General features: G+C 39.9%; 1 protein-coding gene across 1 annotated transcript in view; it reads right to left on the reverse strand.

Annotated features, from left to right (window-relative positions):
- The window catches only part of LOC124606191 (synaptotagmin-5), a 241,677-nt gene that overhangs the window by 92,881 nt on the left and 133,123 nt on the right, over positions 1–15,673 (reverse strand). Inside the window, exon 6 of the mRNA XM_047138159.1 lies at positions 5,369–5,488. Coding sequence (XP_046994115.1) covers positions 5,369–5,488 — 120 coding nt within the window. The remainder of the gene's footprint in view (positions 1–5,368; positions 5,489–15,673) is intronic.

A 15,673-nucleotide genomic window follows, 5' to 3' on the forward strand; every position in this document is an offset into this window, starting at 1 on the left:
TGAGAGCATTGCTTATGCCACACTTCTTGAAAGATTTAACAATAATGTCTTCTGTCACTCTAGACCACAACTGTTTTATCCACTGACACACTTGTTTGATAGTAGAACAACAAAAACAATCATTTTCTGAATCAGTTTTTGAAAACAATCAATTTTGACTTTTTTATTTTTTTACCTTTCACCTTTACCTTTTTTACCTTCTTTTGTTTGATTGTAGGTCATTGCAATTGTGAAGTAAGTGCTCCCAGAATAACAGCAAGCTCTGTATTTCCCTGTCTCAGTTTCTCTTTCACAGAATTTTTCAAATGACTACTAAACTGATATAGTACAAGAAGAGAACTCCTCTTCAATAAAGCACCTTTCATTCTCTCCCACACTTTGTTAATGCATAATTTCATACCAGCTTTGGCCACAAAACCCTTGTCATGTATGTGAACAACACCAGCTGGTAGTATCTCAGAAAGTTTTGCATTGTTTTGTGCTTGGAAAAAGATTATTGGATTAAGTTTAGTTCCATCAGCACAACATGAAAGGACAACAGTGTAGTTTTTTATATCCACTAGTTTTTATAATCACAGTTTTAGCACCTTTCATGGCAACAGTTTTGTCACTTGGCACATCAAATGTCAGACAAGTTTCATCCATATTCGCTATTTAGCTTAGTTCCACACTGGTTTTCTTTTGATGTTGAATAAGAAAGCAATGGAGAAATAATATTTTCTTTTCATACTCTTGTGACATTCTTTGAGATATTTTGATTTTGGTTCACATGCTAAGTCCATGACACTTCATAAACTTGTAGCACCAACTACTCCACCCCTAAAGTCTGTTAAGTTCCACTGTAGTGCTAGCTTACACACATGTATTTGAATCATTTTTGTACTAATTCCAATGCCATTTTGTTGGTGTCTTTGAATCTATTTAAATACATTATCTTCTAGTTTTGGTCATTTTGCATTCAGTCCTCTATTTGCACTTTAAGTAATGCTCATTTTTTTCAGTCCTTCTTTACTAGCCGACCAATCATGAATGGTTTTTCTTGTTGGTGGAGGGCCAAAATGCTGCTCAGCTGATCTGTTTTGATGTTCATCTACATATGCCTTTACTTTCAATTTATAACTATTAACAAAAATATTGTACTGTTACTGATAACACAAATCACTTTTATTTCAATTTCAGTGGAACTATAGTCTGCAATATATCATAGGCAAGACAGTGTTCTGGGTTTGTGATGGTGGGGCAGGAGGGAGACATGTGAGTCTCCACAACTCATGTTGGTAGCATTGGTACACTGCTGCTTGTCAGTTGAATCCAATATTACCACATAGAGACAGGTTTCCTGTGGCCTTGAATACATAGCCATTTTTAAGACTGGCAGGTATTTTAAATCAAACACTGGACATTTTTATATTAATTTTGAGTATGAGATGCACCTGAATTTTGGAGGCAATTTTTTGAAGAAAAATGTGTGTCTTATAGTCGGTAAAATACTGTATGACGAACAATAGCTGAACTATGACTGTGCCTTGGGGAACTTCTTATGCAATTTCTCCCCAGTCAGAGGAATCTGCCCTGTTTAACTGGTTGAATTACTAAGTACAGTATCCTGCATTCTTTTGATTATACACTGTTCAGTCACATTAACGTGACCACCTGTCAAAAGCCTGAATAACCATGTTTTGCAGTGTAGACCACTATGAGACATCTACATCTACATCTACATCTACATTTATACTCCGCAAGCCACCCAACGGTGTGTGGCGGAGGGCACTTTACGTGCCACTGTCATTACCTCCCTTTCCTGTTCCAGTCGCGTATGGTTCACGGGAAGAACGACTGTCTGAAAGCCTCCATACGTGCTCTAATCTCTCTAATTTTACATTCGTGTTCTCCTCGGGAGGTATAAGTAGGGGGAAGCAATATATTCGATACCTCATCCAGAAACGCACCCTCTCGAAACCTGGCGAGCAAGCTACACCGCGATGCAGAGCGCCTCTCTTGCAGAGTCTGCCACTTGAGTTTATTAAACATCTCCGTAACGCTATCACGGTTACCAAATAACCCTGTGACGAAACGTGCCGCTCTTCTTTGGATCTTCTATATCTCCTCCATCAAACCGATCTGGTACGGATCCCACACTGATGAGCAATACTCAAGTATAGGTCGAACGAGTGTTTTGTAAGCCACCTCCTTTGTTGATGGACTACATTTTCTAAGCACTCTCCCAATGAATCTCAACCTGGTACCCGCCTTACCAACAATTAATTTTATATGATCATTCCACTTCAAATCGTTCCGCACGCATACTCCCAGATATTTTACAGAAGTAACTGCTACCAGTGTTTGTTCCGCTATCATATAATCATACAATAAAGGATCCTTCTTTCTATGTATTCGCAATACATTACATTTGTCTATGTTAAGGGTCAGTTGCCACTCCCTGCACTAAGTGCCTATCCGCTGCAGATCTTCCTGCATTTCGCTACAATTTTCTAATGCTGCAACTTCTCTGTATACTACAGCATCATCCGCGAAAAGCCACATGGAACTTCCGACACTATCTACTAGGTCATTTATATACATTGTGAAAAGCAATAGTCCCATAACACTCCGCTGCGGTATGCCAGAGGTTACTTTAACGTCTGTAGACGTCTCTCCATTGATAACAACATGCTGTGTTCTGTTTGCTAAAAACTCTTCAATCCAGCCACACAGCTGGTCTGATATTCCGTAGGCTCTTACTTTGTTTATCAGGTGACAGTGCGGAACTGTATCGAACGCCTTCCGGAAGTCAAGAAAAATAGCATCTACGTGGGAGCCTGTATCTAATATTTTCTGGGTCTCATGAACAAATAAAGTGAGTTGGGTCTCACACGATCGCTGTTTCCGGAATCCATGTTGATTCCTACATAGTAGATTCTGGGTTTCCAAAAACGGCATGATACTCGAGCAAAAAACATGTTCTAAAATTCTACAACAGATCAATGTCAGAGATATAGGTCTATAGTTTTGCGCATCTGCTCGATGACCCTTCTTGAAGACTGGGACTATCTGTGCTCTTTTCCAATCATTTGGAACCCTCCGTTCCTCTAGAGACTTGCGGTACACTGCTGTTAGAAGGGGGGCAAGTTCATTCGCGTACTCTGTGTAGAATCGAATTGGTATCCCGTCAGGTCCAGTGGACTTTCCTCTATTGAGTGATTCCAGTTACTTTTCTATTCCTTGGACACTTATTTCGATGTCAGCCATTTTTCATTTGTGCGAGGATTTAGAGAAGGAACTGCAGTGCGGTCTTCCTCTGTGAAACAGCTATGGAAAAAGGTGTTTAGTATTTCAGCTTTACGCGTGTCATCCTCCGTTTCAATGCCATCATCATCCCGTAGTGTCTGGATATGCTGTTTTGAGCCACTTACTGATTTAACGTAAGACCAGAACTTCCTAGGATTTTCTGTCAAGTCGGTACATAGAATTTTACTTTCGAATTCACTGAACGCTTCACGCATAGCCCTCCTTACGCTAACTTTGACATCGTTTAGCTTCTGTTTGTCTGAGAGGTTTTGGCTGCGTTTAAACTTGGAGTGAAGCTCTCTTTGCTTTCGCAGTAGTTTCCTAACTTTGTTGTTGTACCACGGTGGGTTTTTCCTGGCCCTCACAGTTTTACTCGGAACGTACCTGTCTAAAATGCATTTTACGATTGCCTTGAACTTTTTCCATAAACACTCAACATTGTCAGTGTCGGAACAGAAATTTTCGTTTTGATCTGTTAGGTAGTCTGAAATCTACCTTCTATTACTCTTGCTAAACAGATAAACCTTCCTCCCTTTTTTTATATTCCTATTAACTTCCATATTCAGGGATGCTGCAACGGCCTTATGATCACTGATTCCCTGTTCTGTACATACAGAGTCGAAAACTTCAGGACTGTTTGTTATCAGTAGGTCCAAGATGTGCAGGAAGAGAGTCAGTGAGGTTCTGGAAGATACCAACAGGGATGTGGAGCCATGCAACTCCAGTGCTGTGACCAGCTGCCTTAGGTTTCTCAGATGAGGTTCCCTAGTGTGAACAGCCTGATTGAGATTGTATCATGGATTCTTGATTGGGATATTCCCAAGGATAGATGCATACTTAAATTGATCCATTGTGCCTTCCAGAATGATGAGATCATGCAGGGAATGCCCTCCAGATTGGACACTTCTGATGACTGTTGCTGGGTGTTTGCTTTCTGACGTTTCATGACACACATGCCAACGACCATCTTTCTGATGGAGCATAAAATGTTATTTGTCTCAAATGGCCCCCTATGGGGGGCCTTGTTGTGTTATTGGTGAACAAATTCCAGTTTTTGTCACCAATGAACAGCAGTCAGCATGGGTCCATGAACCAGTCACCTGCTGCGGAAACCCATTCACAGCAATTATTTGCAGCAACTTTTACTGAATAGTCATTGAGGAAACAATGTTGGTAGCCCCTTGGTTCATCTGGATAGTCAGTTGCTCAACAGTTGTTCATCTATTCTCCTGTATATATCTCCGCAGCTGTCATTCACCCCTGTCATGGTACACCACAGTTGCCTCAGCATGAGTTTTGGATAGCACCATTTTGCTGTGCGTGGTATACTTTAACCCTGGCAGCACACAGACAGACTACAAACTTTGAACTTTGCCATTTCAGAAATGCTCCCACCCTTGGCCTGTAAGCCAGAGATCATGCCTGTTTGGATATCAAGTAAATCATTCTGTTTTCATATCACAACAATGACTACACTTTTTTCCATGTCCTCCCTGACATGCCTTATATACCATCCACTGCTAGTGCTGCCTCCTGCCAACTGTGAATGGTTTTTCCACATGTCAAAGTGACTGGACCATGTATGTGACATTATCTATTGGTTGGCTATGCCATCAGTTCCATAAAATCTCAGTTTATCTAGGAGGATATTGTGATTCACACAGACAAATGAGTCACAGATAATATAAACTGGTGCTGTTTTGTTATTTAATGGTTGTAAAATTTGTTGAGTGAACAGGTAAATGGGGTTCTCAGGGGAGGAATTCTTCAGAAATCCAGACTGATTTACTGGGGGATATTGTTGTTGCTCAGGTGTGATACTATTCTAGAACACATCACCTTCACAAAAAGTTTGGAAAATGATGTCAGCAGTGAAACACATCACTAGTTACTGACATCTCTCCTATGTCCTTTCTTATAGAGGGGTTTAACCATGGCATATTTCAGTCTCTCTCACAGAGTTGTCTTTAGTAACTGTGATTTGGTTACCTCTTAATGATTATGGTGTATAGTATATGATTATATTTTGCAAAACTATGAAAAATCATATAACACAGTGTTCTATTCTAAAATTACTAACCTTTTTGTGCTTGCTGATTTCACCCCACACTTCAACACTAGATGTCACATCTAGATCTTCCATTGACATCCTGACTTCACCTATTACATCATTCCGAGAAAATCTGTCATAGTCAAATACCTGAAACAATTTGTGTTGTCATAAATAATGTGAAAAATATGCCATATTGCTATAACTGTGTAGTAAAAAAGAGGTAAGTGAGTAATTTCAAAAAGTGCCACATATATTACACTTATATTGTTTGACATTTTATGATCCATTGTCTTGAGATTTTCAAGTAAGAATATTGAGATGATCATAAGATACTCCAACAGTAATACTATCTGAACAGAATAAACACCTCTGTAAAATTGTAATGGACATGACATGTCAACTGCCCAGCTTTTCCTATGGAGGCATTTCAGAAAATTCATGGCCATAACGTTTTACATGGTCACATTAGCTTTGCAAGAAATGTGAGATCCTGAAACCTCACAGAGTTGTCACTTAAGTCACATGACAGAAGTAAATTAAACATTCATCAAACATGGCTGAAATTGATGCAGGCTTTTCTCTCAGCAAAAAATACGAAATATGTTCTTATAGCTCACTCCTTTACCCTCCAAAACATCATTGGCAGCTTGAAATGTAACAACCACAGCTAGAGAGTTTTGTAGAATCTGATTCAAATGTTTACCAATATAAGCGTATCTTATTGTTCTATAGGCTGTTTCTTCAGGAATTAGACATTTTGTTGCAGATTTGAGTAGGTGGATAAAATTGTTAGATGCTAGTAAGGTTTTGCTTTTCTTTGAAATTATGTTTCGTATTTATGCAGACAAATAATGCTGGGACTAGGTACTCCATTGTTCATTGGTGTAAAAAGAACATTTTTCATATAAGGACATTACTTTTTGAATGTAGTAAACTCTCATGCTTTACTTGATTAAGAAGAACAGATGAAAACATGGAAAGGAGATAGGATGGGAAAGAGGTAGGTAAGAAATAATGACTTCCAGCTGCACAGGGCACTGTGGCAATGCAAAAGGAAGTGTCGAAAATTTGTGCCAGACTGGGACTTGAACCCGGATGTTCCTCCTTATTTAGAATGACTGCCTTCACCATTTCATCCATGTGGACATGCTTCTGGTCAGACCCAAATTCCCAACTTTTCGCTCTCCACATCGTAGAAACCTCCACTACTTAACCTCCTACTGGTAGATTTATGATTCCCGTAGAAGTTCAGACATTGGTTGCACTTACAGACTGAAACGTTTTTCATCAAACAGCCATCACACTCATATAATTATAGATATGAGTAGGAGGTTAATGGATGGGAGTATTTGCAGGTCAGTGAGTGGGAAGTTGGGAATTTGGGTCTGATGGGAAGCATGTCCACCTGACCGAGGTGGTTAAGGCAACTATTTTAGAGAAACAGAGCATCCAGGTTTAAGTCCAGGTGCAGCAAAACTTTTCAGCTCTCGCCTTTGCACTGCCGCAATGCACTGTGTGGCTGGAAGTCATTATTTCCTTCCTATATCTTTCCTGTCCTGTTTCCATTGCTTTCATTCCAATTAGTCATGAAGTGAGGAAGCCTATCAGAACTTCCTCAAAGGGCTTGAATGGTTTAACCAATCACTCTGCTGCCATGTTTGATACAGGATAAAAAGGGCTAGAGGTCAGGTAAAAGGAATAGAGCTCGTCCAATCTGAACTGTTGGCCACTGTTGAATATGGTGAGTGGTGTTACTTCAGTAGTAAAGGTTGCCCTGGTTCCCAGAGCATAGGAGTTAATGTCACTGACGGCATCTGGGCAGCATATGGGAAATTAGAGAGATCATCCATCAGAAATAAACACGTAGCTCCAAGCAAAGGTGACGTGCATATAGTCCTGTAGCAGATCGGGAATGGGCCATGGAGAGAAAAATTGAATATAGTGCTGGTTCCATACCTTTGGGTTGGCACTGAGGACAATCTGGACTCATATAATGTGCCACTTTTCAGAGTGTCAGGCCCTGATCTGTGAACCTAGAGTCTATCATGGCAAATTTGTCCTGCATGTTCATAATGTTTTCATCAAGCTGGAAAAAGTCCCTCTTGCTTATCAAATTTGTGATCAGGACTTATCAGTAGATGCAACAGGGCATGTGCTGATGCATTCAGCAGTGGGCCTACAGTGCATCATATAATGGTAGGTGCTTATATATAGAGCTCACACCTGTAATCTTTGGACCGTTGTAACTGCTAAGTTTCATTGAGGGTCAAAAAATGGAATTAGTGGTCTGTGGTAAGCGACCAGGAGGAATTTTGTTCCATATAAGAACGAGTGGAATCTCTTGATATTGTAAAAAATAGTCAATACCTCCTTATCTGTTTGGCTTAATTCACCATTGTTTTAACTGTGTGCCTTCAGGGGACTTACATAGCAGTGCGTGCCTACTACAAGCTCTGAAGTAAGTGTAACCACGACTAAATGTTTTCTTGGTACAAATGTGACCAGGCAGACAACAGACCTCACATATTTAGCTTCAAGAATGCTGCCTGACAAGTAAAACACAAATGAAACTGGACCATCTTTTCTTGAAGCTGATTTGTGCATCATTCAGTATAAATTTGTCATTATAATATATCTTGCCCAAAAGTAACTGGTGCTCCTTGAAATCTTTGAGTGGAGGGAGGTTGTCAGTCACCTTGGGATGGGCTGATGTGGGCATGTGACCATCTTGTTCAGTGTATGGCTGAGCTGGTGAATGTTTGGTCAGAAGAAACAAACTATACTTATTTAATTTACATTTAAATGCACTAAGTCTATTAAGCAATCATTTTAAATTGTTGCACTGTTGCTCCTTTATAGCTCCAGTGACTATAATGATGTCTGAATAATTTACAGCTTATGGTACACCTTATACAAGCTTCTCTAACAATCAAAATATTACTGGAGCACTTGCTACACCAAAAGGTAATTTATGTTACTGGTATAGTTCATAAGGTGTATTTATTATCACAAATGCTTTGGTTTTGCATTTGAGGATAACTGGAGCTAAGTATCAGCTAAGTCTAATTTAGAATAGACCTAGCTCCTGATAACTCTGCCAGTAGGTTGTCCATGACTACAATCAGATAAATATCTACATCAGATTGAGTGTTAGTAGATGATTTCAAACTGATAATAACTTGATGCCTATAAATTATAAAGTTTCACTTTAAATATTACTTTTAAAGCAAATAGCATGGGCCTAGCCTAGAAAAAATGAGGAGTCACATTAGCTTGCAATGACATACACTTCAAAGTTTTGTGCACAAAACTAATTAGCATCAAATAAATCATAGTACTATACACGAAGCTTCCAAATGTGCAAATGGAATACTGTTAGAGATTATGTGAACTGAATCTTACATTTGAAAACCACAGCTGGTAAAGGTGTCCAAACTGAAAATATTAGTTGCTACTGTTGAAAGAAATATAATTTTTTTATTGATTTACATACATGTTTGTATGCAACTTTGACAGTTGGCATTTTGAGGCTATAGGCTGATTGCTGTGTGACACTACATGATGTTTGTTTGTCTCTTAAGATAGTGAGCTGATAAACCAGTACCTCTTAGTGTTAATTAATGTGTAGTAGTGATGAATCATAGCAAAGGATGTGCACAACTTTAACAAATTTCTATTTGCATTCATAATCAGTTTACTTGCACTTTTGTGTGTTGGTGGCATGGAATCTGCAGATACTAACATTTTCTTATCAGCAATTGACTTTAGGAAATGACAGTGTCTAGGATGCACTTTATTAGGCCACAGTCAATAATGATTGCACAATGGGCAGCTGGCGAGTCAATGTTTATTTCATGTTGTGCCTCTGATGCACTTTCAAATGATGAGCTATGTGAAGAACCTCACTCCCACTAATAACACACTTTCTAAGAGCACTATTTCAAACTTCCTGGTTGGGAGCTAGACACACAATCACACCCCAAATAATAGAATTAAGCATAAGACATTTTACAATGTGAACACAGAAAATTATAATGTCAACTGAGACCCTTTAGGTCAGATGTGTGAGTCATCTAGCCAATGTGGGAGGTATCAAACTGTGAATTTTTATTGCTACTCTTAAATTTTCTTCTGCTTCAGTTTTTATCTGTAGTATTCATGCAACCACTATTGTGGCATAGATACCAAGTATAATCATTACAGCAGCAGATGATGTTTGTTCCCATAATATGTGCTGACAAAGAGCCCCTGCATGTCATCAGAACAGCCAACAAAGAGTGTTAGAGGGAAATTATATGCCAGCTGCAGGATGTAACCAGAGTTGGCCATCAACTAAGCACAATGTGCGACCTCTCCTCTCTCTCCTTATTGCTCTCAGATTTAGTTCCACTGCAAAACGACAACTTCCATGACCATCCTAGCTAAGAAGTGGTCAGTATTTCTACCCTGGCCATGCCCAATTGTATACTACATGTAATTGGGGAATATAATTAACAATGATTTTAAAACTCCCTTTTTATGTTAAATACTCCCTTTGGATGCCAATTTCCCTGACCATTCCTGAAATAAACTACCACCAGTTGCCATAATTCAGAGGACCAAACTGTGATTCAGACCACTTTCTGATAAAATCAGTCTTGAGAGAGAAACTGTCACTAACAAATGGCAACAGAATGGGAAAGATGATGAAATGGAATACAGACAAACTGAACATCCCTGATGAAGTAAAAAAATACCAAGCAACACTAAGCAGAAAGTTGAGCAATGAAGAGACCACAGAAGGAGTAGATGGAAGGTGGAACAGGTTTGAAAAAGCCATTAAGGATGCTGCAGAGGAAATAATAGGCATAAGAAGGAACAGAAGAACCCAGGAGTGGTTTGATGAAGATTGCAGGTCAGCAATAGAGGAAAAGAACAGGGCAAGAACAAAAATGCTACAGAGAGAAACCAGAAATAATGTGGAACAATATAGAGATTTAAGGAGAAGAGCTAACAGACTGTGCAAGAGAAAGAAAAGAGAGTGGAATAAGAAGAAATTTCAAGAACTAGAAGAACTAAAGGAACAGAGTGAAATAAGAAAGTTCTATCATGCCATAGGCAAAATGAAGAATAGATTCCAACCAAAAACAATGGCCTGTTCCAGTAAAGATGGGAAAATGATAAGGGAGGAAGAACAGATAGTGGGAAGATGGGCAGAATATTTCAAAGATACACTAAGCACCAGCCTAGAAGATGAAGAGACAGCTGCACAGGAGGGAAGAGTGGAGCTGGAAGTAGACAATGAAACCATTGAGGCAAGAAAACCAACACTACAAGAGGTCTCCCAGGCTGTGCACAAGTCAAAAAACAATCGAGCCCCTGGGGAAGACAGCATAATTGCTGAATTAATAAAAACTGGTGGTGAGGCTGTAATAAAGGAACTGCACACATTAATATCAGATATATGGGAAACAGAAACTATGCCAGATAATTGGAAAATTGGAATAATAGTCCCCATTTATAAGAAATGGGACAGAACAGCATGTGAAAACTATAGAGGTGTAACACTCCTAAGTACAGCTTATAAGATCTTCACAAGTATATTAAACGAAAGGATACGGAAGTGTGCAGAAGGCATACTAGGGGAATATCAGTGTGGCTTTCGACCGGGCAGAGGAACAACTGATCAAATATTTGTGATAAGGCAAATGATGGAAAAGTTCTATGAATATGATATAGATCTGCATTTCTTATTCATCGATTTCAAACAAGCCTTTGACAGCATAATTCGGCAAGAACTATACAGAGTACTGAAAGAAGTTGGTATATGTGCTAAATTAATAAGACTAATCAGAATGACAATGACAGAGACAAGAGCAAAAGTAAAGGTCCTTAGCAGAACAAGTGAGAGCTTTGACTTTAATAAAGGTGTGAAGCAAGGGGATAGCCTCTCCACTGTCCTATTCAACATTGCCCTGCATAGTGCAGTAAATAAAATCAACAAAAGAGGCACCATATTTATGAAAACTAGCCAGATATGTGCATACGCTGATGACATTGCTATAGTAGGAAGAAATACCAATACACTCCTAGAAACATACCGGGCAATGGAAACAGAAGCCTTAAAAATTGGCCTCATAGTAAATGTAAATAAAACAAAATATATGGTAATGTCACAATCTGAGGCCAGAAGAACCCCTAAAAACCTAAACATCAATGGGAAATGCTTCAATGGAGTGTCCTCTTTTAACTATTTGGGAGCCCTAATAACAAATGATAACAGTATTGGAAAGGCTATAAGGGAAAGGATACAAGCAGGAAACAGAGCTTACTTTGCAAATATGCAGCTTTTCAAAAGTAGCCTTGTTACAAGAAAAACTAAATTGCTAATATATAATTCCCTAGTCCGCCCAGTTATCACATACGGCTCAGAGGTATGGACATTGACAGAACACGATAAAAATGCTCTAAGAAGCATTGAGCGGAAAATACTACGCAAAATCTATGGGCCAATAAGGGAGGAAGAAGGCTGGAGAATACGCTACAATGCTGAATTACAGGAGTTAATACAAGGCAGGGACATAGTAAAATTTGTTAAATCACAGCGAATACGATGGCTAGGACACTTGGAGAGAATGGCAGAGGATAGAATTCCAAAGAAAATGATGAAAGGTATGATCCATTCAGTTAGGCGAAAAGGGAGACCTAGAAGAAGATGGATCGATGAGGTAATAACGGATATCAGCAATATGGGAGTCCGGGGGTGGAAAAGAGCAGCAAATAACCGAGAAGTGTGGAGGAAGATTGTTGAAGAAGCCAAGGCTCACCAAGGGCTGTAGAGCTACTGAAGAAGAAGAAGAAGAAGTTGCCATAATTTGGCGTCAAAAGTGGGATCCCCCACCTTTTGTTCCAAAGGGAGGCTGTGAAATCACAGCAAATGTTTGGCTATAGCGGTTTCTTCAAACGCTGGTTGGGTGGTGAGAAAAAAATCCAAGCAGTCAGTGCAAACTTGTGTGCCATGCTGCTGCCATTTCCTAGTTGTGCACCAGGGCATTCTTGCCTTGGCCATACTGGCCACACATTGCCTAGGTGCATACCACTGTCTGTGGTGAAACAAAGTCCACCATGCCATGGTGCACAACCACTACCATCCACACAGATGTAGCAGAAAGCCAACCAGCTCTGTCTGGGGCCATAGTGTCAGCACATACTGCAGCTGTTGCAGCCTACACACTATGATGTGTAGAAGCTGAGCAGCACTGCCACAGACCTGGATACTAAGTTACGCTGCCATCCTCTGCATGTCTCATCTCATCACATTGTGCTGCACGAACTACTGTAAGTGTCACAAAGACAATGATGCCCATTTGAAGATATCAAGGATTCATAAAACAATGGAGAAGAGAACTGTACTTATATTCTCAGTGTCTGGGCCGTAGGGAAATGGTGCAGTTTTCCTCCACATTTATAAATAGATTTAGTCTGAAGTTTTGAATGGAAACAATGCCTAATAAGCCCACCCAACTAGCTGCGTGGTCCAACATGCTGCTTCCTGAGCAGGAAGGCATGCTGGTCCCCAGTATGAATCTGCTCAGCAGATTAATGTCAAGGTCCAGTGTGGTGGCCAGCCTGTGGATGGTTTTAAGGCAGTTCTCCATCTACCTCAGCAACTGTGGGCTGGTTCTCCTTGTTCCGCCTCAGTTACACTGTGTCGGTGAATGCAGTGCAAACACCATTTCCACATACGCATACAACATAATTACTCTACCACACAAACATCTGGGGTTACACTCGTCTGGTATGAGACATTCCCAGGGGGAAAGACCGAGACTCGAACTCGGGACCTTTGCTGTTTGTGGGCAGGAGAGCTGCTGAAAAGTTTGGATGGTAGGAGATGAGATACTGGCAGAAGTAAAGCTGTGAGGATGGGGCGGGAGTAGTGCTTGGGTAGCTCAGTTGTGACAGCAGTTGCCCGCGAAATGCAAAGGTCCTGAGTTCGAGTCTTGGTCCGGCACACAGTTTTAATCTGCCAGTAAGTTCCATAGCAGTGCACACTCCACTCTAGAGTGAAAATCTCATTCTGTATGCATGAACTGTTTCATTTCATACCTATATCCTGGAATCATATGAGGAGAAATGATGTGTTACTCATAATGGCAGAAGTGAGACCACCAGATGCATTTATTAAAGGAATCCAGCCACAGATTAGTAAAGAAATAGAATTTCACTCATCCTCATCTTTAGAGACTGTGTGTCTCAACTGCTGAGAGAAGAGGCTAACCATTCTGTCTCATCATCTTCTGATAGTAATGACATCTACTGCTAGTTCACAAAGAAGACAAACTGCAAACACTTAGACACACTGCCAATAACTGTCGTGTTCCTTGATGTACTTACTGTAGAGAGATTAACCACATAAGTGCCGACTGCAACCATTCACATAATAGACAAAGCCAGGGCCACATGGGATTTTGTGGTTCCAGAAGCGTGTATTGGGAAATACGAGGTAGCCTAGTGTCATCGCCAACCTGAGTTCTTGGTAAAACCTGTTAATCCTATTAGTTTTCAGGTGTTAACTGTGGTGCAGACATGATTGTGAGGGGCAACATTAGAGGCAAATCAGTCAAAGTTTTAATAAACACAGGTACTGAAGTGAGCTTACTGCTTTTACATGTGAGAATAATTCAGCCTTCCTCTAGCACTTGGGCATCATCTGTTGTTATAGTACCTAATAAAAGCATCACTGGAAAGAAAACTCACCATCACTGCATGGATATGGGTGCAGTAAATAGTGTAACCATCCCAGACATACCTCCTTATATAGACAAAACACTTGACCAACTGGGAAATTCAAAATACTTCAGATATCAACAGTTCCTCAGGATAAACCAAACATGGCATCTGACGTACCTTCTGGGCTTTATGAGTCTTCCTCAGAATGCCTTTTCCTTTAAGAAATGGCTTCACTATTTTTCAGAAGCTTGCAGATTTTTTATTGTATGGATTCACACCATTCATGTGCTTAGTGTATCTTGATATATCATTGTTTGTTTGCAGATAACTGAGGAACATGTAGAATGGTTGGGAAGTGTATCATCAGGCCCAATAAGTGCTAACTAAAGTCTGAAACTGGAGGAGTGTTCTTTATCAATGCCTCAGATGCAGTATCAGGGCAATCTACTAAGTGCTGGCTTGAGCTTAAAGGGAGTTTGTGGCTTCTAAATTTAGAATGGTGCAATGAGCTGTAAAGCTGGGTGAATATGATTATGAGGACCATCATGAACCCAGAAACCTGAACCAAAATGTGGATACACTTATTTGGAAAGTCCATGTGTTACAAATGGAAGAGTATTTATTGTTGAACTGCAGGAAGGTGAAGAATGTCTGCAACTTGCTGCCCTGCTCTAATTTGTGTTCAAACTTGGCATTTTGTATTGTAAATCTCCAAGAGGAACCCAACTGAGAATACTGGAAGCACTTCAGTGTCATTTTATTCCACCAGCATCCAGACAGCATCCAAGCTTTTCATAGCAGAAAGTGTCATGAAGACTTGAGTGGCAACAAAATGCTGCAGAAATGGTCAACACATAATATTGAAGATTGCATCTGCCTGAATCCCTTGTGCACAACAAAATAAGCCCAGAATTCCCATGCAAGCATTACTTGAGGCATCCAGAACCTTTGAAATATTAGCTTTGGACATCATAAGAAAATTTTTACAACCATAGCAAGAAAATAAGTAGACTTTATTGATTATTGATCACTTTTAATGCCACATTGTTTTGTTACTGATTGCTGACATGACAGCAGAGACAATGGTCAAAGCTTTCGTTACACATTTGGTTCTACTTTTTGGAAGTAATTACACAATAATAATAGATGAAGGGGTGAATATCATGTCTTCATTACTCATTCACCTGTAAATTACTGTATGTTGAAAAATGGAGAATGATGCCTTTTCATCCCAAGGTTAACAGATGAGTTGAACATGTGCACAAAATTACAGCTAAAAGACTTTCTTATTATGTCAATAAAATTCACATATAATGGGATAAGTACTTTGTGTACATTGTATCTGCCTGCGACAGTTTGTGTCCATGAGGCAACAGGACACACACCCCTTATGAGGATATGTACGGACAGAAGATGAGCTACTTTTGTAGCAGGACTGGAAAAGCTGCCAGTGCGCAATGACTTGAGCAAAGTTAGAAGGTTAACAAGGAGACATAAAACTGTTTGGAGAAAGATACAACAGAATACTTCCATGGCAATCACTAGGCATGTAAAGAGGGATAATAAATATACCACTTAACTGACTATGCCACTCTACTGACATGGGCCAGGGCCCTACTG

The sequence above is a fragment of the Schistocerca americana genome, chromosome 3, assembly GCF_021461395.2.
Source record: "Schistocerca americana isolate TAMUIC-IGC-003095 chromosome 3, iqSchAmer2.1, whole genome shotgun sequence".
NCBI classification, from domain to species: Eukaryota; Metazoa; Arthropoda; class Insecta; order Orthoptera; family Acrididae; genus Schistocerca; species Schistocerca americana.